The sequence below is a fragment of the Conger conger genome, chromosome 9 (assembly GCF_963514075.1).
Source record: "Conger conger chromosome 9, fConCon1.1, whole genome shotgun sequence".
In the NCBI taxonomy this organism is placed as follows: Eukaryota; Metazoa; Chordata; class Actinopteri; order Anguilliformes; family Congridae; genus Conger; species Conger conger.
This window is the reverse complement of record NC_083768.1, coordinates 15,078,126-15,104,365: the sequence shown is the minus strand read 5'-3', so window position 1 is coordinate 15,104,365 and position 26,240 is coordinate 15,078,126. Positions and strand designations below refer to the sequence as shown.

Below are 26,240 nucleotides of genomic sequence, written 5' to 3'. Positions count from 1 at the left end.
AAACACAGTGATTGGGACATATAAATATACAATTAAAAAGATGGTACAAGGGGGAATGGGACAGAACAAACACTTGATATTAAATGAAGAAAAAAATGACCACAAGCTCTTGCTACATAGCAAAAAAAAAGTTTCTTTCAAACAAAGCAAGACGTTGTACTTACAATGGTTATATCAGTGTTCAAATGTCTAACTGCAGTGAAGAAAATAGGCTCAAAGTCAAATACAGGTTAAGCGTTCCACAAACAACAATCACAGATCCAATGGGGGTAGAGGAGTCATGATTAATTGTTCTGATTGGATGGTAAGACAGATGGCATAAAAAAATCTTTTTGTTGATTGACTTACCACATTTGGTTACGCCTCAAGGATATGGACTTTATCAACTTGTGAATGCACTGACTTGTTATTCTGTCTCTCATACCTCACTCTCCAGGCTGGAGAAATAGGCAGACCCTCTTCTGGAGCACAGGCTCTTGGCCTTCAGGGGCAGGTGGGGGGAGTAGAACCTGCGGGGCTGGGGTACGGAGCGCAGTCTCTGGTACTGCAGCTTGGCGCTGGCAGAGGCTATAGCGGAAGACTGAGCGGTACCCGACACAGTCGAGGCGGTGGGGGGCGTGCAAACAGAGGAGGAGGGGGGTGCAGGGAGCGCCGGGAGGGAGGGAAGGGCAGCTTGCGGCTGGGAGGGTTGGGAGGCATGGTTGCCCAACTGAGCCTTCTGGGCATTGAGGTTGGTCTGGCTGCCAAATTTGGACAGGTCCTGTTCAGCTTTGGGGCCTGAGGGCTTGGGCCGAGAGCTGCCACTAAAGCTGTGACAGTGAGGCAGTCCTTCTTGGGCGTGTGAGTGGTTCCCTGCCCTCTTGGGGTGTGCATGCGTAGGGCTGTGGGGGTACTGGCAGGAACATGGCATGTCGCTCCTCCGCCTGTCCCCCGCCCTCTGTTTTCTCTTCCCTCCACCTTTACTTTTTTCATCATCTATGTGGAGCTTGTCCACAGACCAATACCTTCTGGGGACTGTGGGTGGGGAAGGCCAATGCTGGGTCCCCGACAGGCCCCCTGATCCCCATCCTGTCCCCCCATCCAAACCCCACCCGCCTCCACCTGATCCCCACCCCTCCCCACGCCCCAAAATGGATTCGTCCCGACTGTTAACACTGCTCCCCTTCTCTCTGGTGGGGTAGGTTCCAAAAAACCAGCCCCCTCCACCTATGCCGCCGCTGTCACGACCTTCCCAGTACCTTTCAAACCTACCAAATTCCCCTGATGAACCATCGTCTGAGTAACTCTCTATTGCTCTACCTCTGTCCCTCTCCGACTCCGACACGGCCCCTCGACCTGTGCTTCTCCGTCTCGCTTCATCCCTTCTCCCTCTTTCATTCTCCTCCTCTATCTCCTCATCGTCTCCACCACCATCCCCCGAGTCTGACTCATGGAAAGGCAGGACCTCTCTGGACTGAGTCAGGTCTCTCTCATGCCACAATAAGGGTCGCTTCTCTCCACTCCTCCCTTCTTCCCCTTCCCTTCGTCCTGGTCGGTCCCTCCAGTGCTTTGAGGAGTATGCAATGGCCCCAGAGCTTGGGTTCCCACCCCTGCTTCTCCCTCCCCAAAATTTGGCAGAAGTTGGCAGCTTGTTTGAGTTGGAATACCTTTTACTAAATGGTCGATATTTGGACTGGCTCTGAGGGCTGGAATGCCTTTCCTTGTTGTGGTGAGCTCCACTTTGCTTTTCCTCCCTTATTCCCCCTCCCACTTCTCCCTCTCTCCTTCCTCCATTCCTACTACCATCCCACATAGAGTCCCTGTTCCCTCTTGCCCTCTTTTCCCCAAAAGTCTCAGGGTACCGTCCAGAGAAGGAGGTGTAGTCCTGCAAGATCACAAGATCCCTACCCTCATCCCCTTCAGGTTCTTTCTCCACTTCAACATCTCTGGGCTTCCTCCCCTTTGCCTTAATCGATTTCCTCTTCTTCTTAGCCTTGCGCCGCTTTCTCTCCCTCTCCCTCTCACGCTCCTCTCTCTTCTTCTTCTTCCGGCTCTTCTTTTTCTCCTTTTCCTTCTCCTTCTGATGCTTTTTCTCACCCCTTCTCTCCCGTCTATCTCCCCCAGCACCGCCCCCTGCTCGCTCTCTCTCACCCCACTCAGCCCACCACTCCTGCAGCTGGGCCAGTTGGCTCCGCCCCCTCTCTCTCCTGTGCTCCCTCTCTCCCTTCTGTGGGCGAGGCTTGCGGGGAGGTATAGGTGGTGGCACAGGGCCGTGGGAGTGATGGGGAATGTGCGACCTCTCCCGGTCATGACCCAACAGCAGGCTGGACTCTTCTGTCAGGTCTTCTATATCTTCTTCATCTGCTCCCTCCATCCTGCCCTCTCTGTCCCTGGAGCTCTGGGAGGAGGTGGAGGAGGTAGAGGAGGACGTGGAGAAAGAAGGAGAGGTTGAGCGGGAAGAGGAGGAGGAGGAGCTGGAGGAAGCAGAGGAGCTGGAGGTGGAGTTGTAGGGCAGGGAGAGTGAAGGAGAGGGAGGGGTGTGAGCGTGGGAGAGAGGGAGGACCTCAGGCAGAGGAAGGGGAGGTGGGGGACGACTCTTCCTGCTGCCTCCAGGCCTTACTCCTGCCCTCCTTCCCCCTCGTCTCCCCAGTGGAAGAATGTTTTCATATAAAGGACCACTTGAATCTTTTGATTTTTTGGGCCGGCATTTTCTCCATATAGATCCGGGTAGGGGAGGGGAGGGCTCAGGGTATGGAGGTTGTGGTGGAAGGGGGCCATGGCCCTGACTTTTGCTGGGAAGCCAGGGATTACCCAAAGGTTTAGGCCCCTTCCCCTGACCAGCCACACCTTTCATCTTCCCCACCCCTAGATCGGCACTCTTCTCCTGGTAGAAAGACATGCCAGGAGGGGGCTGAGGCTGGGCCCTCTGTCCAGTTTTAGGTGTTTGGGAGCCACTCATCTGTGGATCTAAACAAGCCCCCAGGCCCTCCGGATCAATTGGACCATAGTAACGCTTGTATTCATCCATACTGCCACCGCCACCACCTCTAGCCCCTCCGCCCACCCAGCTCGGGGTCATCCTCTGCTGGAACAGCCCCATGTCTGGGGCCCCGGCCTCCATGTCAATGGGCTTGGATCCGGTGGGTTTTGGGACCCTCCAGCGGTCGACCACAGCCAGCCTCCGATCGGGGCGGGAGAGGAAGGTGGAGCAGGGAAGAGGGGTGGCCAACATGGGGCTGTTAGATGGTCCCAAGGCCATCCCAGAATGAGCAGCCGTTGGGGGCGTCTCTGGCAAAGGGGTGCGGTACGTTTTCTGTTGCTGTGACGGCTGTTGCTGCTGTTGTTGATGCTGCTGCTGTTGTTGTACCATGGCGATTGCAGGGATGGTAACAGCGGCTGTGATCACATGGGGTGGCGAGGACACGGTAGAAGAGTGGGGGTATGTGGGAAGGGTGTTTTTGTTCACCTCTGTCACTATTTCTTCTTCAATGCTGCAGCAGCTGTACATGCCCTGCATACGAGTAGAAGACAGTACCAGCACAAATATCAATTCAAGGGCAGATTTAATTTAAACATCAATAAAATGATACTCTGCCATTCATAACAGAGCTACCTGTGCACCCTATAAAAGATGAAATTACATAGAAAGAATGTTTACACACTACGTTCAATATAATTGAACTCTCGTCTGCCTAGATTTCATTGCATCCAGACACTTTAATGACATCATATTATTTTTTTAAAATGTTTATTCATTATTTGGCAAAGGTGCTTATCCAGGGCAAATTAAATGGCCTGAGAGAAGAAAAAAATGAAAAATGCATGAAATGTAGTTAAAGATTGAAGTGCCTCTGTTTTCAGTGCCTGATAAATCCAGCTGCCAGTACATGCCAGAGCGAGTGTGGAAATGATCCCATTTTTGAAAACATTCAGGTCCTATTGCACTGCACCATCAAAACACACATTATTAAACCATGTCAGAGAACCTTCGGATTTGTGTTTAAAATACTTCCAGTGACTTGCTCTTTATTAAAATGCATGAGAATTTAAATAGTTTTTCATTGAAGTGTCAATATGTGTGCATGCATACTCACCCCTGCAATTTCATTTGATTAGTGTGAATATGCTTTCACATAATTTTTTGGTTATCTTTCTTTTAAGCTATCAGAAATCGATTATCTTTTGCTGTGACCTGGAGAACCAAAGCACACTGGGAATTGCAAGATATATAGCAAATCAGAATAAAGGCATAATTAGGTGACCAGGTGTAGCCTTTTGGGGTAATTTGACAAGGTTCGGAGTACCACCTCTATTCTTGGAAGTAGTGCCATAAGATCTTGAATTGACGCAGTCAGAACATAATTTTAATGAAATATATTACTGTCCAGCCCATTGATTGTGACATACACTCAGTGACCACTTTATTAGGTAGACATGTACTCCAGCTCGTTAATGCAAATATCTAATCAGCCAATCATGTGGCAGCAACGAAATGCATAAAAACATGCAGACATGGTCAAGAGGTTCAGCTGTTTTTCAGACCAAATGTTGAAATGGGGAAGAAATGTGATTTAAGTAACTTTGACAGTGGAATGATGTTGGCGCCAGACAGGGCGGTTTGAGAATCTCAGAAACTGCTGATCTCCTGAGATTTTCACGCACAACAGTCTCTAGAGTTTGCAGAGAATGGTATAAATAACAAAAAACATCCAGTGAGAAGCAGTTCTGCAGGCAAAAAGGGATTGTTAATGAGAGAGGTCAAAGGAGAAGGGCCAGACTATTGAAAGCTGGTCAAAGTGGACAGGAACAGTAATGCAAATAGCCACACATTACAACAGTTGTATTCAGAAATGTATCTCTGCAGACACAGTGCCAAACCTCTAAGTGGATAGGCTACAGCGGCAGAAGACCAATACGTCTAAAAAATAAGTCTAATAAAGTGCTGACTGAGTATACGCTTAATTGTGGGGTGACATTAGCTCCATTAGCAGTCATCTGGCAGTTGGAGGGTTGTCGGTTCGATCCCGCCCTGGGTGTGTCGAAGTGTCACCTAATCCCCATCTGACAAGCTGGCAGCCAATCACCGTTGGGGTAAGTGTGTGTGTGAATGGGTGAATGAGAAGCATCAATTGTACAGCGCTTTGGATAAAGGCGCTATATAAATTATAACCATTTACCAATTACCCAATGAAGAGATATTGAGGGAAGGTATCTTTATCCTGATTGGTTAGTGTGTGCACTTACTGTAACAGACATTAAGATGTAAAAGAGGGGGAAACTGCTCATTTTCAAAAGCCAGTAAAAATACATTATCTTTGAAATGGTATTCTAATTCATTAGAACTCTTAGGGCCAGATTTACGTACATGAAGCTCACAGAGGAAAATGCGGCCTGACGAGGGTGTGTTTTTTATGAAGGATACAGCTCATTATGCAATCAGCGAATGGGACTGCCTACAAATCGCATTTTGCGAAGGAGGCAGACAGTGCTGTGAAAATGTTTTTAGTGAATTGAATATCTTCACTGCATGTGCCCATAAGACGCATGTTTCTTGGGTACAATGTGTCATATGTGTGCCTGAAAATCATTGCAAAAGGCTTAGTACATCTGGCCTTTAATATTTGTACCGTAACGTAACGTTTATGTTATGAATGAGTCCCTGTGGTAAACACACTGGGGCACACTGCACTCACCCTGCTAAGAGCCAGGAGGAAGTCCAGCCTGCCAGAATGGCCCAGGCAGTGCCTGAGTCTCCAGTAGACCAGGTGCTCCCAGGCGAAGACCAGCAGACTCAGGCCCATGGCCACCAGCAGCATGTAGAACACCCCCGCCATGTTGTCGATGTCCAGCTTGGAGCTCATCACCTCTATCTTGTCGTTGTGGCAGATTCCCGACAGCCAGAGGCGCTCCAGCATGTCGACCTCATCTGGATAGGGGCAGAGTGTGAAGGGAGGGGTTAGAGCTGACAAAGACGCCACTATAGATCCCGCATGACAATCTGTATCTGGGGTGAGAGAAAGAGGTAGACAGATTCTGCTATCTTGTCATTGTTGCAGTGAGGAAAAGGGAACAAGGGAATCACCGAAGAAAAAGCTTGTACAATGGTGACAGAAACAAACTAAATAGGGCAGCAAGCTGAAAGCCTTCACAGATTGGTGAAAAGGGGTGCATAGAAGGGAAAGAAGAAACAGGGAGAAAGATAAAAAGAAACAGTGAAAGAAGCACAGCATGAAAGAAGAATTCTCAAAATGCTCAGTCTCTCTATTGCAGCGTAAGGTAATGAGATTTGCAGAATATCTGTGCCTTACAAACATATTTTACAGCATTTTTTTTTTAATGCACCGTTCTTAATACCCACAAAAGAACTGCCACTTCTCAGTAACTGTAGCCTCAATATTTGTTCAAATTGACGTGTGCAAACCACAAGGGGCTTCATACTTCACATATACTTCATATATGTGAAGTATGAAGCAAGATGTGGACTGAACATCTGGGCAAACAGTGAAAAAAAAGAAAAGAAATCGAAAGGTGACATCCCCCAGAGATACTTCTTCCATTGCACTGTTAGGGGTGGCCCTAAACACTCAATCATCCAATGCGCACATGGCTGTGTTCCCAGGTCGTTGTGGAGCGTTGCAGAGCATGTGACGTTTTGGGCACGTCGTCCCCCACCTCCCCCAACCCTTTCACCAGTGGCACAGCCCTGTCTGACAGGGAGTTTGGCAGAAGCTGTCACCTGCCCTAGCTGCGACCGGGCACATTCAAGGCCAAAGCACCCCGCAGGTCCCCTGCCAAATCAATATGACCGATATCAGCACACGTTCAGAAACAATAAAGCTGTTCTATTTTAAGAGGTTTCCTGGACCAACTGCCTCTATTATCTAACCATTGCATTTCTGTTGCTGGGCAACCGATAATGTGGCCATACACTTCTGCCGCAATTTTCATCCATAAAATGTATGCATTAAGCAGTGCGACGAATACACAGATCTTCGCACTTCCACTTGGATCAGTTTCAATAAGCCACTTCCAACTTCCTTTCCTACTCGCAGTCAATTTGCTTCCGCAATCAATCACCATGCAACTCCTTTTAAGCAAAGTGGCCTTAGACAAACTTTAATCAAGTGGACCAGTAGAAAAATGCAATTCAATTCAGCTCAATTTCAAGCAGCAGTTCACCGTTCTGCCCCTCTCTTTCTCACTCCCTTTGTCACTCCCTCCATTTCTACTCTCATTTTGCCCATTTCCCTCTCCTTCTCATCATCTCTATACCCCTCTAAGCGTCTCTTCTCATCATCCTCCTCTGCTTTTGTTCATTTTCCTCTCAGTTTCATCAGTCCATTTCCTCCATCTCCATATACCTCAATGCTGAACTTCGATTGCATCTGGGTGTTATTGGCAGATGCGACCAAACTTGAGATTGTTGACCACACACCAACGGAGGGTTTAGTGTCAGAAAAGGCACATTGAAAAGTGTGTGATATCTACAGTGAGGTATGGTGATGGGTTTTTATTCTATGGGGTTGCTGCTGGCACTATGCAAGGTCAACGGTATCCTGAACTCCAGACAAAAACCTGGCATCACCCTGCCAGGATGCTGAATCATGGCTGCAAATGGACATTTCAGCAAGACAATGGTCCCATGCACAGTTCAAAACCAACAAAAAATTGTTAAGAGAACCCACCACAAATCACCCTCACCAATGGCCATCTCAGCCTCCAGACTTGACTGAAAGTTGAAGGCAGTCCACAAGCACAGACTGAAGGATCTTGAAAGACCAAGAGGAGTGGTCTGCCAGTTTAAATAAATGTTTTTTTATTTTTTCCTCAAACATTTTCTTTCCATTTTTTGAGTATACAGTTCATTCTTTTAGCCTTCTTAGCCCATTTTTATTAAGGGTATGAATCATATTGGAGGGTAATGTCCCTCGGTTCCCATTCACCTGTTCTACTTCTTTCTTTTTTTTCCCCTCACCACCTTTCCCTCCCTCCCTCACCCTCAATCTCCCAATCTCAGTCTCACCATCTCCCACTAGCTGGAGCAGGGCGAGGTCCAGGGGTCTCTTCCAGCGGGAATTCTTGTGCAGGGCAATGCCGTAGCCCGTGGTGGCAAACACCTTTCCAGAGCCAATGGTCATCACTTTACAGCCCTCATCCTTCCTGGCCATATAATTCACCACTGCCGCATCGTAAATGAAGGCGTCCAGTTTACTGCAGAGAGGAAAATTTGGGCTGTCAGTAACAAATTAGTCGTCGCGCGAGAAAGCAAACATCAGGTAGACAGGCACGGTCTGGCTTTAGAGAATATAAAAAACTAGGAAAATGGTTGATTATTTTAGATGTGAAGCCATTTATTGTCATTTGGGGAACAGTAGATGTTCAAGCTTACAGTATAAAACAAACAAGGTACAGTGACTGAGGGTGAATATGAATATCACTCAGTAAAGGCACTGACCCGGTCTTGAGGTTAGCGATGGCCTCCTCCACCCCTTTTTGGTTGTACTTGACCATGTACTGGTGCATGGCAGGGTAATTGCTGCGTATGTTCTCCTCTGTGCTCCCATTGGGCACGGTCCCGAATTTGAGAGGGGGGTACTGCTCCGTGGGCTGCTGGAACTGAGAAGAGGCGGAGGAATGAGCTGCTACCCCTCGCACACTGCTTCCCCTGATCAATACGTTTGTTTTAACCCAATTTGTTTGCTCTTGTAATTGCTTTTGTTCATATTTGCTCAATCGTAGCTCTAGGCCAATTCCATCGCTTCAAAATTCTCTGTGGGTCTGGGGGAGAGAGACTGGCGTGTGTGTCTGTGCAATAAGCACTGCCGGGCAGTGTTTCTCTCTCTGCCGCACACCAGCTGAGCCACACACAGTCAGCGTCACTGCATATGCAGTCAGCTCAGGCGCTGGGGCCACCAGTCACTTCCAGAATAAGATTCTTCTTATTCTTCTGACCGAAGCCCTCCCTGGGACACCATGTTCCCAATGATATGGCACGGTGTGTGACTCCGGGTAAAGCTTTAGTCAAACATGGCCCTGACCAATTTATATTAAGTGTTGGATTTTTACAGTTTCCAAGGCACTACCTCCTGTCTATGTAACCTTAGTGCACTTTTCGAGATTCACCATTTACAGTACAGTTGGTGTACTTTATTAGATATGATTAATATGTTTTTAGGTAATGTGTCTGGTTTGTCCTTTTTATATTGTAATTTATTACTTGGCTGCGTATTCAATTTCCCATCAGGGGCAATAAAGTGGAACTGAGTTCAGTTGAACCGAATGGAATTGAGTTGAACCAAACTGAATGCCACACACAACACTGCTGCAAATTAACTTAAAGGTCCTCATTACTCAACATGAGTGTTGAGGGGCCACCTTTTTGTCACTGAGCCCGGAGACTGTGTCGATGTACTCCTCTTGAATCATGAAGGCGGCCAGGTTGGCTGTGTAGCTGGCCAGGAAGATGACGGCGAAGAAGGCCCACACCAACACCATGATCTTGCTGGTGGTGCCCCTTGGGTTTTCCACGGGGACAGAGTTGTTGAAGACCAGAGCCCAAAGCAGCCAGATGGATTTCCCAATGGTGAACTTGGAGCCCCCGACCTCTGAGGAATCATGGGAAAGAGAGGAGCAGGACTGTGAAGGGAGCTGCCCTGACATACTTTATAATCAGAAAGAGAGAGAGAGAGAGTGAGAGAGAGAGAGGCAGAGAGAGAGAGGCACAGACAGACCAAGCAGAGGTCACACGCCCTTCTGCCTAAGCAATCAAATGTTCTTCTTCATGTTGTAGCATGGATGTACAGGTAGGACAGGGTTCTATTTCTACACATTTGTATTTGAGAGTGCTATCCATTACAATATATTCCAATATACGAGGCTAACATATGAAGGCAATAATTAGCAAGGCATGCGCTGCATTACACCACATTCAGGTGTACATATTACATGTAATCATACAATTATCATAATAATAATATTATGTATTTATCAATATGTTAATAAAACTATGTTTTAAATCTATGAATGTATACCTTTTACTTTATATAGTATGTATACAAGTAGCAACAGCACTAATTCCTATATTTGTAGTGGTACTCTTACTCTTTCCACTCTGCAGGTTGCGGTTGTACCCAACAGGGCTGAAGAACTCGAAGATGAATACGGTCACCGCGACAACGGTCAGACACATGACGAACATCATCACCCACACGGCTGGACTGTAAGGCTCTGAAATGCCAGGACCATGAATACGGTTACTGAAAGTAGTTTGGCTTTTTAAAAGCTAAAGTAAAAAAGTAAAAAATACAACAATAAATTAAACAGCGGTTTTGATACAGGGAACTGAGAGAGAATTTAAATGGAAATAGGAAGAAATTTGCAGAAGAAAAGTACTTTAGTATATAAAAGAAATACAATTACCAGGGAATAGAAGAGAAATAATGAGTGAGAAGCATATTTAAATTTAAAAAAAGTATTGTCTGGTAAGACATGTCATTGCTTAAAGTGCACAGAGAAAGCGTGGTCACTGGAACATGTCTTTAAAATCCTTATCTGCCATTATCTGAGAGCGCTGCAGTACACTGAAAATCAGTACCTTAGAAGTACTTGAGGGCAAAACCATGCAATGCCACAAAAGCAGCTAACTCAGTGGAGGCTGAGAATTTAATAATATGTGACAAGTATCAAACTGAAAGGTATTAAGGTGGGAAAGAATCATTTAGCATCCCTTCTGCTTCACTCATGATTTCTGCTCTCACCAAATTTCTCTGTTAAATAAACCTGTCATAGAAGACTGCAGCTATCTACGCAACCTCATAATTCAGAAACAGAAATTTCAGTCACAGCCTACCCTAAAAACACACAGGCACAAGATTTCCCATGAGTGAAGCTTTCTAAGAACTTCACAGCAGGCCTCTCAGCTTTCAACTTTTTGACAACTTTTTTTCTCTGAATATCTTCAACAACTTAACAAAAGGGACTGCATATGAGGACAAGTATAAGAGTCTTGTTGGCAAATCATCCAAGAGATCATAACCACACAGGCACAGAAAAGCTTTCATCGCGCAGCTGCGAACTATAAATCACATACAAATTAGTAACTTGTTCTTTAAATTTTTATTTCAGTGTAATTCAATAACACTGCAACTCAAAAATGCAGTTAGTGACAGTGTGCTTGCACATCAACAGTATGGTGCCTCTATTCTTCTTTATACTGGTGACAACCAATATGCAACTAAGCCCTCTGATCCTCCCTTTAAAATAGATTTTTCTTTCTCATAGCTTTCACATTAATAGCTCTTTAGATGGTAGCTACTGTGTGAAACATGAAATGAAAATGACAAACAGTATGACTAAAAGAATGACTAAACAGTGTCCTACAAATCCCTCTGTATCGCTGCTGCCACACTGAGCACAGTACGGTAAAGTGACACAGGACAATGCTTGAGGGTTTTACTGGGCTGATTTATATATAAAAACAAAACAGTTTACATCCTCCAACAATTAATACTATTCCACAAGCACATGCACACACACACACACACACACACACGCCCACACACCAGATCAACCAGATTCATCAGTATTGGTTGAGGACATGGAATAAACCCTACTACAGTAGCTTGAGCTCTCTCTGTCTGGGCAGCTCCCTCGCTGAAGCGCTCTCAACACCTACATTTCGTTTAATAGCTAAATAGTAAACAAACGAAAAAAAATACTAAACCAAACATCAATGTGCACCAAATAATCAACAAAGGCAAAAAGCTCAGCTTATGATTATGGTAACATCTGTCAGTCAGAACTAGCAGTGTTTAAGCCAAAGCATTCAAATGAATTAACCCAATGTATCAAACAATTCCACAATCAAAACCAAGCTCTAGAATATATCTCCACTGCCAAATGTTCACTACAAATACAAATTGGCAACAACTTTTTCAAACCAGTTGATGACTTTCAAGTGAGTCAAATTTAGGGATGGGCATTTTCAGTATTTTCATGTTTTCGGTTAACTGGCAACATTTAATCGATTAACCAATGAAAAATGTATTGTTAGAACTCCCGTAATAGGCTGTGCAATTAGCCAAAACAATGAAAGTCAACATAAGCACATTATAGATATATTACTGCACAACAGGGGCATTATTTCAGGAAAAATGTTGGGCAAAAAAATGACACAAAAGACAGCGTCTATAGCGGTGTATCAACGGTAATATTTCCAAACTCCAACGCATGAAGTTACGAAGGCATGACACTGGCAAGGGGTGATTGCATGAAAATTGCAACTCTAAACATCAATATCAAGATTAAGCAATAGGATACTCGCTGATCAAAAGAAGCTGTAACTATAGGACTCTACCTGAGGAATGGCACAAAGTGAAAAAAGGAAGTCACAGTTTTCAACCAGTTTTTCCACATTCATGGCTAGTCCACTATTGAAGTACAATAGCATGCGTTTTAAATGTACAATTGATTAGGAATTCAACTCCCAGCCACAGTCCATAATCGCAAAATCCTACGCTGTAAGGATCTTGCGCAATGGTATATTCTAACAATTCCATGGGTTAAAGAATTGCAGATTATCGTCTTCAAAATGTTGCTTGGCATAGCCTACTCCGCTGCGTTTGCAGGTCGGTGGTGCCGCAGTCATGTCAATTTAGCCACTCTGAAATTCTGCGACCCCACTGCTGTAGGCTACACACAACTCCAATTAAAAAATAGAACAGTCTTATAAGCATTTTTAGAAACGTAAAAAATTAGTACAGCCACCATTATAATGCAGGATTACTTTTTTTTTTTTTACGTTAACTGGTTAAGACTTGACCATTTCGGTTAACCATGCCCATCCCTAGTCAAATTTTTTTATTTTTTTATTGTTAACACAAGGAACAAAACTAGCAGAACAGCTTTAATTGAGGTCTGCAGTCCCCAACTGTGGTATGGGTCAGCTATAAATCAAGGATAGTTCAGCCAGTCTGATTAAGACAAAAAAACACATCTGGCCAGCCTGCAGTAGTTCAGGAAGAAATTTGGAACAATTCGGCCAGCCTGATTAAAATATTCAATCTGGCTGCCTCTGAATAGGCCCGTGTGAAATTGGGAACATTCCACCGAGATGATTTTTTAAAAGTAGATTAAAAAGTCTGCCAACCATTCCATAAGTCAGTGGAAACAGTCAGAGTAATATATAACCAAAAAAAGATGGCAAACCTGCAGCAAGCCTGTGTAAAATTACAAACAGTTCAGACAGTTTTATTTAAAATAATTAGTACATTTGTTAATCCAGTGCAAAATACCTATAAGAACTGGAACTACATATATTCTTTGCTTAAATTAAAAAATTTGAAGTGCAACTCCACTATTATTGCACAAAAGCAAAAGCAAATCTCATAATAACATCATTCACACTCCTTACGTCTGTCCAAGTCTCCAAGGCAAGTGTTGCCAGGGTAACTCAATCAGCCAGACTTGTCCAGTGGGTCGTCAATCAACTTGACAACCAGCAAAAGCGTTGTTTGCCTGGCTATAATCTAATGAGCTAAGCAGACTTAGTGTAAAGTCTAATTATAGTGTGGTTGCAGTTGGATGTTTAAAATGTATAATGCACAATGTTGTTTTACCCCGTATGTTACAAGGTGCACTTGCAGAATTTCCTTTCTGAAACAACCTTTATCTGGGCTTGACTCACCGAGGAAGGCGGATGGGGAAACTGTGCCATTGCTGCGGGAGACCATAACGCTGATTCCTGTCTCGACAAAGGGTACGGAAAAATCCACCACCTCCGACCGCTCCTCATTAATAGTCAGTGAGCCAATGGCCATGTCAGCACGCTTGTACACAACCTGACAGGAAGGAGGAGAAACCACAGTCAGGAGCACAAAATTCAATTTAATTCAATTCAATTGTATTTGTATAGCGCTTTTTACAATGCAAGATTATCATAAAGCAGCTTTACAAAAATCCCACAATTGAAACCCCCTCTGAGCAAGCCTAGGGCAACAAAACACACATGTCCATCATCAGATTCAATGTATCAGGAAAAATGTTATTATACTGTATGCAATAGTTAACACAAGATTGTCATAGCTTAGGTGGAGAGAGATATTTGGAGGTGGACCAAACAACCCCAGTAAGAGTTAGATCCATGTTCTTTAATAAACCTATGGTTTAAAACGAGGTGACCCCTGACCTCTCCCACCATGCCGTTCCACTCTCCGTCAATATTCTTCCCGTGCTTTCCGTTGGTTACCAGGTAAAGGTCGTAGGTGAAGCCCACTATTTTGGCCAATCTTTTAAGGACATCGATGCAGAATCCTTTACAGCACTGTTTCATGGGCACCACGCCCTCCGAAACCACACTGAGTTAACACGGGAGAAGGGGGAGAAAAAAAAAAAAGAGGAAGACACCAGGGAAAAGGACAGAAAGGAGACAGAAACAAGAGACAAGTAAAAAAGAGAGAAAACTGTAGCAGGTGGATAACTTCAGCAAGCGACGTCATTCCCCTCCCCCACCTAGTATTGAGCGGGAGCCGGCAGGGCACGGAGTCTCGGATGCAGGAGCCCGTGGCCGAGTCCGCAGGCTCCACGATGACGAATGGCCGCTCCTCCAGGGTGACGACTCGCAGGTGCTGGGCGTCATCTGGGGGCTGCAGGAAGGAGCCGTATCGCGACCAGGCCGGGTACCGCAGCTTCAGAACCCGGTTTTCCCACCAGCCCACCTGGGGGAGGGAGAGACGGACAGAGAGGGGCGCAGGAATCACCAAAACAAAGGCTCACTTGCTATACACCACAATAGACTTCACCGCCCTCGCCAGGGCATATCTGCTTCTACTCTTTACTGTGTCTACTGTGTTGATGAGTTTGCTTGCCTTCCCTTGTTATTACTGTGTAAAGTGTAAAGTGCCCTTGGAATCTGGAAAGGCTCCATATAAATAAAATATATTAATATAGGGCCACTTATTATTATCACTGAAAACAGCCATCATGATTAAATCCAGGTCCAGAAGCAAAGCAACGATAAAATTACAGTTACTATCCACAGGCATGGCATTTTAATGAGAAAAATACTACTAGGATCTTGTAATATAAGCACAACATGATGAGCACTGGCTTATTTTTAACAAAAAAATCTGGCTGCCTTATTTCAGATATTCAATCAATGGAGCACAAGGAAATTCAGATAAGCACTAATGTTACCTATTAGGTAAACAGTCTCGCTTGGTGAGGTTTTATATGAATGACAATGTCAGAAACAAAGGGATTACGTATTGAAAGCAATTTCTAATGCACAGGGCTCCTACAAATTTTCCGTTTTAAAATTCCAGGCTCACATTTCAAGACTTCTCTGGTAATTTTTCCAGCCAGATTTGACATGTCAGAATATGGAAATAAACTATTTCAAAATCCAGCTGTTATATATGTGTATTACATTCTGACTATCTATGTTATTATGTTACCAAATAATTGCCGGAAGACTGTAACTTCAAAGTAACTCATACAAATCAATCATACAAAGCCCAGACAAATTTAATACATATCATTATATTCAAGTTGCAGTGCTAAGAGGCAATAGTCTGGAAACTCTGCGAACTCTTTTCTTTTTCCATACTTGTGTTTTTCCAGCATAGGAACCCTGAATGCATTAAGGATTCAGTCTGGAATCTGAGCCTTTGTACTAGGGAGACATGTGGGAGCTGAGCACTTTAACCCTTTCCACTTTGCCCCCTTAGAGGGCAATTTCCACCTATTTTGTACCTAGTGTGTTAAGCAATTAAAATTTTGTTTAAAAAGTATAGATGCCTCCCTGCCATAGAATACTGCCTAAGAACTGCGTAGGCCACTTGTGTAGGCTCCGCCGTAGGCTCTGGGTAGATTCAAGGCAGAAGTATAAATCAGGATTCAGGCGTAGTTTAGTATTGAATATCTACATTTCTTAAAGTCAAGGAAACTACTTTACATTTGTACACAAACTTGATGTCAATTTGTGTTCAAAATTTGGTAAAGATATTTACTGCAACCAGATGTCCTCAACTGTCCGAAATCTCTCCAAATACAAAACATCTGCAAATCTTTTTGTCCAGACACATGAATGATCTGAATATTATTTTGATATTATTTTTGAATGTAAAGAAAATTAACCTTTGCATGAGAGTATGTTTTTCCAAAAAGCTCCAAAAAGGATTACTTACCCTAATTCTTTCTAACCAACCTGCATCACATTTAAAATGAAACTTCATTTCAAAATTAGGTTAGCCCCATTAGTCAGTACAATTACAGGTTTATCTATAGCAAGTCCAAATCCTGTAATTACACGTGTCTATATATTCATTCTTCTATGCGAATGCAGCGATATGCCTAAACTGTCCGTCGCCAGACGATCAAAGCAAGTTGCAGCAAGAATTGGTGCATTGCATAGCAAAGCTGTTGCTGACCTGAATACCTCATCATATTCATCTGACCACAGAAAAGTAACTTTGCTACTAAGCAGATTGATCAGGGGTGCAACAAAGGTTGAGAAGTTTATTCAAAAACCTTTATAGGAGCCTATCATACCCAGGAAGCACATAAGCTCATTTGGGGTAACAGCAATTTTAAATGGCTGCTAACTTAGGCCCTGTTTAGACGCCAGAACAGAAAAGTCTTTGATAAAGATCCCCCTTTACACGGTTATGCAAAAATATTTGAAACGCTGTAGTATGCATGCCAGGCCAGTGGGTGGCAGTGTAGCTTTGCAACTCAACACCACAAAATAACACCACGCACCTGTGTTTTAGGGTCCGTGTCGTCACACTTTCATGTCATGAGCCATCAGGCTTATTAACTAAAATACACAGTCCATTCTGAAAATGCAGGCTCTGCAATAGCATTTTTAATCATGCAGACTATTTCAGACTATTACAGACTGTTTCCAGTATCTGGGACAAACTTTGGCACCGAAGTGGCAACACTTAAGTTAACAGGCAAAGCAGGCAAATTAGCAGTTTTACCAGATATTGCAAGTGAGGAAACCACACCCATCTTGGAGGCATTATTAGCTACAGTTTCTAATGCAGCAGAACTGTCATAGGGCTTCAGCAAATTGACACAACTGCACACTCCTTCTACAGTACAAATCAAATAGTTCAGGTCAGATAGACAGCGGTCCACAGTATAAGGGCCAGCAAATTTAGCCTGGAAAGGGCTTCCAAGGATAGGCCAGTACCTGATCACCAGATTCAAAACTTCGATCTTTTGCATCTTTTGCAAACAGATGTTTAATTTTTGAATGAGCGTCACCCAGTGCTATCTGGGTGGCAGCCTGAGCTTTATACAGACTGCTAACGGCTAACGTAATCAAAACATTCTCAGGAGACTCTTTGGTCCACCACTCATCAGCAATTACTGTCACTAGACCACGGACAGAATGACCAAACACAATATAATTTGGAATTAATCCCGTGCTTTCTTGGGCAACCGCTCTAAAGGCCAACAACAGCCAAGGGAGGCCTTCTTCCCAGTCACAAGTTCTGTGCAATATGAATGCAAAAGTGACTTCAGCGTTCAATGAAAACACTCCAAAACACCTTGGCTCTGTGGATGGCATGCACTTGAGACATTATGACACGTTTTCAGCTGTTTAAGAGCCTTAGCGAACTGTTTAGATATAAGATTGGATTCTTGGTCAAACTGAATAACCTTTGGAATGTCAAAGGTGGACATAAATGTGGTCAAAGCCTTCAGTGCAGACTTAGTAGTGATATGCCTCCGTATAACATGTGCACTGACACATAACTGTGAGCAAATAACAATGTCCAGCTTTTGATGGAGGGAGTAGACCCACACAGTCCATAATCAGATGCTCAAAAGGATTGGCTACTGGTGGAATGGAATAGAGGGGAGCAACCGTATTGTTTGGTTTGGTTTGCCCCGTCAACTGACAGATGACATATTCCGTACAGACAACACTAGGCTAAAGCACACACATTAAATCAACGTTTAATTCTCACTCCCAATGTGCAGGTGTTCTAAATTAAGCAAATAGTATTTGAAGGGTTTTCACTTATCATGACTTAATCCTAAACCAGGATGTGTATTACAACAACACACCGAAGAGTAACCCAAAATTTCAGGTAAATTAAACAACAAAACTGCTTCCTTATTTAACGTAATTATCAACCCAAAGCATAGAAAGCAACTAAAAATATAGGCATGCATCAGAATATTAACACAGACACTTATACAAATGAAACATTAGCAATCCTCTGAGTCGCTATGAAATGAGTCACCATGCATAATCATGTTTACCAATGCAAGTCATAAATTATGCAAATCTGCACTGTTGCAACAGTTAGTGCCTGATTTCGCTTGAACATCAGTGATAGCCCGAACCAATAAAAACAGCTTTTTTTTCAGCAGCAGGTTTAAACTTAAAAGGTATTTTCTACCTGGGATCCCTTTGGGGAAGATTAACAAAGCAAGTTATTGAGGTGCTTTCATGTTTGCAGGGACCTTGCTAATACCAATTACATAAATGAAGTCAGCCATCATCAAGTTAAATACCACTTAGCGCACATCCATTAGACACTTCATTCAATGAGATGCGCCTTGCATGTGAAAACTGCAAGTACCGACAGGATAATGGCCAGACCTCTTTGGGACATGAAAGCCCCAATTAGATTTTTCAATACTCTGACAAGGGCATTTTCAGAATCACTTTTAACTGGATTTTTAAAATCTCTTTAGGTCAGGGAAGAATAATTGACAAAGTCAAAAATAAAAATAAAAAGTCCAAGCACTTGTCAAAACATCTATAACTGACTAAGTGAGTGGATTTAAAACGAGCCTGGTCCCTTTCATCTACTGCATTAAGATGAACACAGACAGCGTGATAGCGACTTCTCTGACACGCATGTACTGTACAAGAGCGGTATTAAACTCTAAGGGCTAGAGGGCATGCAAGCTTCCTTGCTAGTCTATTCTACAGTGGGTTAATTGGTTGAGTTATTTATCTGCAGGCAAGTCAGTTAATCCAGCAGGCTGAGTGTCACAGCTCATAAATCATTTTAGTATGGTCCCAATAACTTGTTTACAAATTAGATGAAAGTCAGTTACATTAAAATTAAATGTAAAAAAATGTAACGGGGCTACTGCCGAGCTAAAGGAGCCAGTGTCAAAAAATCGCTGCCATCACACACGTTAAATCCCACCAAAATTCAAACTGCCCCTTGAGAATAAATGTGCAACTCATACTCACATTTATAATTATTTTGTGTAATAGAAAGATATGCTGTATATTGTAGGCAGAGGTGTGGGCAGAAACTGCACACATTTTTTACTAGTGATTTTTGACATGTCTCTGTTTGGGGGGCAGCTCAATGCATCAATGTGTCATGTTGTAATGTGTGCACAAAGTCGAATGACTTTCTATTCATCTGACCTCCTCCCAGCCTCTTCCTGGTGCGTGGGATATGACATCCAGTGATGGATTGGCCAGGTAGCCGTCGCTGTTGAAGGAGTAATCTCGTCCACCCAGAGTAATGTTACTGAAATACCTGAGTTGCAGAAACAGAAGCAAGTTTTTGGTTAACTATTTATCATGTCGGAAATGTAATTGCAGTTAATTCCATATAAATCAATCAAAACATTTGAATAAGATGATGTGTGTGCAATATGTCCCAATGGAATTGTGGTACAGATCTCCACTCAATATACATTCACCGAGCACTTTATTATTTTAATTTATTACATCTACTTATTCATATGATTATCTAATCAGCCAATCCAGTGAGCAGCAGTTCTGCAGACTGAAACGCCTCGTTAAGAGAACAATGGCCAGACTGGTCAATGCTAACAGGAAGGTGACAGTAACGCAAATAACCACACATGACAACAGTGGTATGCAGAAGAGCATCTCTGAACATACAACACATCATAACTCTAAGTAGATAGGCTACAGCAGTAGAAATCTAAAAAGTAAGTCTAATAAATACCTGATAAAGAGCTCACTGAGTGTATATTGATCCAGGTCAATCACTGGTATCTGTTGATACAATAGCTATTTTATAACTAAAGTAATGGCGTCAGACTTTCAGACTTGCTTCAAAGTGTTAACACTGTATATGCATAAAAAAGTAAAAATAAATTGAAATGCCAAACACAACTTTATTTCTTTAATCTCAGTCGCAATTATTTTATGAAATAAAGTATGTCAAGTCCACCTTCAGAAATTGTTTGCTCTGACATATTTTAATGGAATTCTTGTATGCATTCATGCATTTCAATTTGGACCCAAGTAGGCTTCCTATACCATCCATTTCATTTCATGGAATCAGAAATGACAGTCAACATGGTAAAAAAAAAAAAGAGTGCATTCACCAGCCTCTGCCTTCCTCACACAATTACTGTCGCTTTCAGCAATCTGCATGTGAAAAAAATAACGGTATTATAGCTTTCTCATGAACTGGCTCCTCGGTGATCCATCTCATTGAAGCACCTGCGCTTAGTTTAGGGATTTACATACTGTGTATTTCTGCATTTAGCAGGTGCTCTTATCCACAGCAACTTACTAATTTTTTTAAATGCAATCGGTTCATACAGTTCGATATTTCATTGAAGAAGCGATTCCAGTTAAGTACCTCGCTCAAGGTACAACAGCAGTGCCACTGCCCCAGTTGGAATCTGAAAGCCCCAAATTTGAGTCATAAGCACAGCTCTTTCGCCATTTCACAACATAACAGTGCTAGTCCTGATTGAAGTTGGACTGTGACCATTGCTAACACACAATTTGCCACAGCATCACCAAAAAGACTTCCAACCATAGTCGCAATTAAGCAATTACACAATTACACAATTACTCTGTCACTCAAGCCACACTCAGTTACTTTTTTTGGTTTTCCAATGCCTATGTTCAGTTTTAGCTGTCTTTGAACATTACACTTTTCTATTATGTGACATGGAGGCTGCAAAAAACACCCTAAACTGGCCATCACTGAATATCAGGACAGGAGTTTAGCTGTTGAGCGTGTGACTGGCCTGAACTGGCCTACACGTGGACAAGTGGCACAAATATTGAGTTGTTGCTGAAGCCAGGGTTGTAAGAACACAACAGCGTAAAGGCACTGCTGAAGCCACCTGGGTAAGATTGCACAATTAGTTGACTGGTGCAGCTCAGGAAGCCAAGAATTGCTCTGAGGAAGCATTAATCAGACACTATTACAGACTGTAGTTACAGTGAATGTTAAACAGCAAGGTCCTCCAAAGTAGAGAAGTTCTCCTGCCTGTCACATTTGATATAAACCTGCGGATGTAAAGCCAGGAGAGCCACGACAGGACATGGAAGAATCCAATTTCTGTCCATTTGTCAGCTTGTTAAATGAAACAAACTGAATCTGGTGAGAGAACCAATGAGGGAAAAGCCTCTTAGGGCCTCACCGGATTCTGTGTGGCACCCTTCGGGTCTGGTTGCTGTCGGTCTGGCAGTTGTTGGCAAAGTATGGCCCCCTTGATGCCCCGTACTCCCTCCGGAGGGCCACGGCTCCATGGGTCAGGACCGACACCCCCTTGACGATCCTCTTCCGCGGCTCGTCCCTCCAGCCCTGAGGCCTCACGGTGAACAGTACCTTCGGGAGCCCCTCCAGCCCCAGGTTAGCCAGGGCGGGGCCCACGGCGAACCACATGTGCGAGGGGCCAGCCTGGCCGGCCGCCCAGGCCGCCTTGAAAATGAGCTCGGCCTCCTCCTGGGAGCAGTACAGCAGACGCACCTGCAGCAGGTCAGAGAGGGGCAGAATTATACAGGCTCAAAAGAGGGACCGGGCAGCCAAGATCACACACCCCATGAGTGGGGACTTCAAAAGAAGTGGGCCCATTAAGAACTCTTTGTGATGTTCCGTATCAGCATCATTCAAAAGCGCATCAGTGCAGGAACGAGGACACCAGGGATAATGCAACTGGAGGCATTTGTCAGTTTGGTGATTGCTTGTTTGTTTAGTAGCAGTCTCTCAAGGAGCTGCATTTACAAGCAGACTCTGTGGTAAATGTACTGCGGGCAGGAAGTGCTGTAGTCTACGCTGCACACAACAGGTGGTGAGTTATATTAAAGATCCTTCTGGAACAGAAGGCGGAGCTGCTGGAGGAGCATACCCTGTGGATTCATTTTCTCAGCTCGTTTCCCCAAAACCAATGTGCTACCAGTACAAAACGAACTTGGAAAGAGAAAAGGGTTATTTTTTTCAAACGTTTTCCTGATGTGCATAAACGGCATTTAAATGAATAAGATGTAGGTAATTGCACATTACTTATTGAAACATTTAGCACTGGATATCTGGGTTTGTAACCTACAGTAGCAGAATTTTGCTGTCCAGACAGAATTCCCGTGATTACTCTATATATTTGGGCTTTGGCTATTTACTGGAAATCATCAACAACACAAGCAATCTTTCTTCAGCTAGCTTCTTGCTGATTAGGTTTTATAGCCCATGCAGGACTATAAAACAATGCAATCAGTACATATTTAACCAATGCCTCACATCTAATTCCACAACGATGTGATCAAAAGCAACAACCGAGAACTCAAAAACCATGTGCAGGAGCTAGGAGAAAATTACTGGTCACAGCACTGTATTAGCACACACAGTCTGAGGCAAAGCACTGTATATATACTCTGCGCAGAATAAAAACTGCACTGTGAACACAGGCATCAAAAGGATAACAGTAATAAAGGAATGAGGCTTGAGTATTGATTTGAATGGACAGAATAAAAATGAGGGAAACACTTTAAAGAAGGGAATAGTACAAACAGTCCTGGAACTAGATGTGCTGCTTGGGCATTTGTAGTCTCTAGATATTTGTAGACTCTAATTGATTGGTAGTTGTTATTTTTCAGTTCTCACAATAGTGTGTTTTTACTTGTGTATTATTGCTATTGTTTTTATTGCTATTAATGCTTTTGTTTGGCTATGTAAGCTGTTTATTGTTCTTACGAAATCGTAAATTATTCTATGAAGTTGTGCTGTATAAAAGCAGTTTTAGATATAATCCATTGTCAGATTAATCAAAGAGGCTCAAGTCCTTATCTTTGTTGTAGTCTTAGCAGTTGAAATTGTAAAAGGGTCTTTCAGCACACTTGTCCCTGTTATGGGTATGTACTTTGCACTTTGTTGTTTGTCACTCTGGACAAGAGTGTCTGCCAAATGGCAATAGCGTAATGTAAATGTAATGTAGTGTTCAGCCTCAACATATTTTTTTTGTCAAAACAAATGTGCACTCAAATTTACAGCGATTAAGCAAGACATTAAACCTCCTTCAGTGCAAATGTAGGCACAGGTCATAAAGTGAGACTGAAATGTGCAGAGCCATTCCACAGCAACTGGGAATTATGCTGCATTTCCCGCAGTGAGGAAAAGAATGGAGACTGCAGCGGAAGTGCTTTAGAGCAGAGACATCCAGCACTATCTGAGTCATACTTGAGAAGTGTCAGAGTCGAAGTAGGCTTTGGTATCGCCCAGCACAAAAACCCCTTCAGCTTCAACAAATTGAGGTCGTGACTGAAGACAGTGCCCAGTCGATTAGCTGAATCCGGTGTTTGGTGCTAGGCTAGAACGAAAGCCTGCACCCACACTTGGTCTTCTTGAACAAGAAGCACTCCCGCTTTCGACAAACACCCGGTTCCACCGCTCACCTGCGCCTCGTTCTCCTTCAGCAGCCTCCTGGTGCGAGCGCCGCCCGGATCGTCGGTCATGTTGAGCATCACCATGCTTTTCTTCTCCCATCCGATGAAGGAGCTGTCTGTCAGCCCCTCCACCATCGCCAGGAAGTCCTGGTAGCCGTGCTGACGGGTGGACACCACAGAGAAAGAAGTCCAGTCATACTCCTCCAGCACCTCAAAGATCACCTCCAGCTGGAGGGCTGTGGAGCAGCTGAACTGGAGGTAGATGGAGCCACTCTCCTGCAGTCAGTTGGATGGAGAAATAGGGTTTAATATTAGACCATGGAAAATAAGTTCCTAAAAGCATTCCCCCATGCAGGCTATTCAATCTATGGTAATGTAGCGTCATGGGTAGAACCAGTTTTTATTCATTTTCAAAGCAATAATCAATGCTGGAGGAAGGTTCTTTCTATGAAGAATGAAAGTAAGTACTTTACTTGGGGTGTTGTAGATCCCAGACAAATAACTAAGCCACTAATCATTGGATATATCATGCATGCATAAACACACCACACACAGATACACACGTGCACAGATACACCGATATGAATGCACACACAAACGGCAAACCAATCAGAATCACAGAACAGCTTGAACCTAGAACCACTACGGGAAAGAAACACAAACATCCCAAAAATTACCTGTGGCTCCCTCCCCAAACCAGCTCCGCCTCCGACAGCGACGATGGGGAGCCCGGTCTGAGCGGAGACAAACTCAAGCAAGGGTGCCAGGGGGCCCTTGGGGGCCCGGGGCGGCCTCTCCTCCTCATACACGAGGCCCTGCAGGGGCCTGGTGGCCAGGAGCTGACACATCTGCAGCAGCAGGCTCCGGGGACTGCTCTCGTTGATAGCCAGCCAGATCACATTGGCCAAGCCCCACTGCGTGACCACGCTGTCGCCGTGGCTGCTGGACACCCTGCCCAAATCCATCCCGGGATAAGGCACCCTGCTGCCGCCGGCCCTGCCGCCGCCCCCCGCCCCGCCTGCAGCCGCCTCGGGGTGCAGGGAGGAGCCGGAGTAGATGACGGCGATGTTGAAATGCACGGAGGAGCCCAGGTCCCTGTCCCTCTCGCGCGGCCGGTGCAAGAGCGCGGGGGAGGAGCCGACAGACCCGGTCCATGCCAGCATGGCCAGTAGGAGAGAGAGGGTGGGTTTCAAAGCCATAGGAATGGACAAGAGCAGGCAGGGGAGGGGGGACAGAGAGCAGGCAGGGGCAGGGCTGCAATGCTTATATATAAAGGGTGGAGTCCGGTACCGCAACACTTGAGATGCGACGAGGATTACAGGCAAGCGGAACAGCGGGATGGAGGGAGAGAGGAGAAGACCGCTCAAGTGCTTGAGATGGATGATGAGGAGCAGCATGAGAGAGAGAGAGCGCGGAAGAAAACAGAAATAGAGAGTGTGCAGCAGACAGAGACAAAGACAAGGGGGTTATTATGAGGCATGAGCTATACCAACAGCCATTAAGATAACTCACAATACACACAACAACTCTTAACACAATTCACTGACATAATGGTTGTTTGGGAAATACAATGATTAAGGTAATGCACACACCCAACACGCACATGCATGTGCACACACACGTGTACACACATGCACACACAGACGTACACACATACACACACACATGCATGCGCTCACACACACACACACACACACACACACACTCACACACACGCACGCACAAATCATTAGGAACTTGAGCCTGGAATGAGGCACTAAACTATTGCCATGATAATAATTCTTTAAATATGCCATTGCTTAAGACAATGTTGATACTTTGCACCCTTTCAGAAATGGCCAGGAATGTCCCTTAAGTGGGGTCCTCAAAACCATAACAAAAAACTTTGCATATTACATGAATCAATATGAACATTAAAAAATGCATGAATCCCAGCAGCACACTTTACTAATACAAGCCCAGAATTGTAAGCAACAAAATGGAGATGGGGTGGACTTGAATGGTGAATGGAGGTCCAGATGTAATGGACCACAACTTCCATCTACTACCACCCAAGTACATATCATGAACTGATTCTCAGCAGACAATGTCCTTATCTCACTGTAACATGGGAACTTCTTTATAACAGACATTCCACTCAAGAGTGATTTATCGCACAGATTAAATTACATTCAGTATGGTTAATCACACAAGGTACAGAAAGGCAGAGTGTGTCTTCCTGCTTTACAGGACCACCTATGGACCTCCTACCACAGAGACAGTGATTACTGATGCAAATACACAATCACAGCCTGTAACCCAAAGGTCCCGCAGAGATACAAATTTGCCTGAAACAACATACTCCATTGCCTGTAAACAAGTTCAACCTACAAGAATACCCAATGCAGAAAATCTTTACATTACATATAATCTTTTTAAACAGTCACATTTCACCACGTTGGTTAAAAAAATTCAGCGAATTGGCCGATCAAACAGTGTTGCATCCTATACCAACAAAATGTATGAAATATTATTTGAAAAAACATGCTGGAAAAACTCCACAAATCTCTGGCTAAATGAAACATTTTTGTGAAAACGATTTTACCATTTTCTCAAAATCAAATTTTTGTCTCAGAATCAC

At 44.0% G+C, this 26,240-nt stretch overlaps 1 protein-coding gene across 1 annotated transcript; it reads right to left on the bottom strand.

Moving 5' to 3' along the window:
- Positions 1 to 418: 418 nt before the first annotated feature.
- LOC133137565 (glutamate receptor ionotropic, NMDA 2D-like) lies at positions 419 to 24,819 on the bottom strand. Its single transcript, XM_061255898.1, has 14 exons — positions 24,298 to 24,819; positions 23,630 to 23,896; positions 21,385 to 21,713; positions 19,391 to 19,505; positions 14,488 to 14,693; positions 14,165 to 14,333; positions 13,664 to 13,817; positions 10,081 to 10,206; positions 9,355 to 9,584; positions 8,435 to 8,595; positions 8,003 to 8,190; positions 5,673 to 5,905; positions 2,903 to 3,490; positions 419 to 2,806 (listed from the first exon to the last, which is right to left on the bottom strand). Exons 1-14 carry the CDS (start codon positions 24,817 to 24,819, stop codon positions 419 to 421), a joined length of 5,676 nt encoding a protein of 1,891 aa, XP_061111882.1.
- Between the last annotated feature and the right edge of the window lie 1,421 nt (positions 24,820 to 26,240).

Coding starts and splice junctions, on each gene's coding strand:
- LOC133137565 (XM_061255898.1), bottom strand. CDS start 24,819: ATGGCTTTGAAACCCACCCTCTCTCTCCTACTGGCCATGCTGGCATGG. Junction 21,714..23,629: donor TGAAGGAGAACGAGGCGCAG/GTGAGCGGTGGA, acceptor GACCTGCTGCAG/GTGCGTCTGCTGTACTGCTC. Junction 19,506..21,384: donor AGGGTGCCACACAGAATCCG/GTGAGGCCCTAA, acceptor TCTGCAACTCAG/GTATTTCAGTAACATTACTC.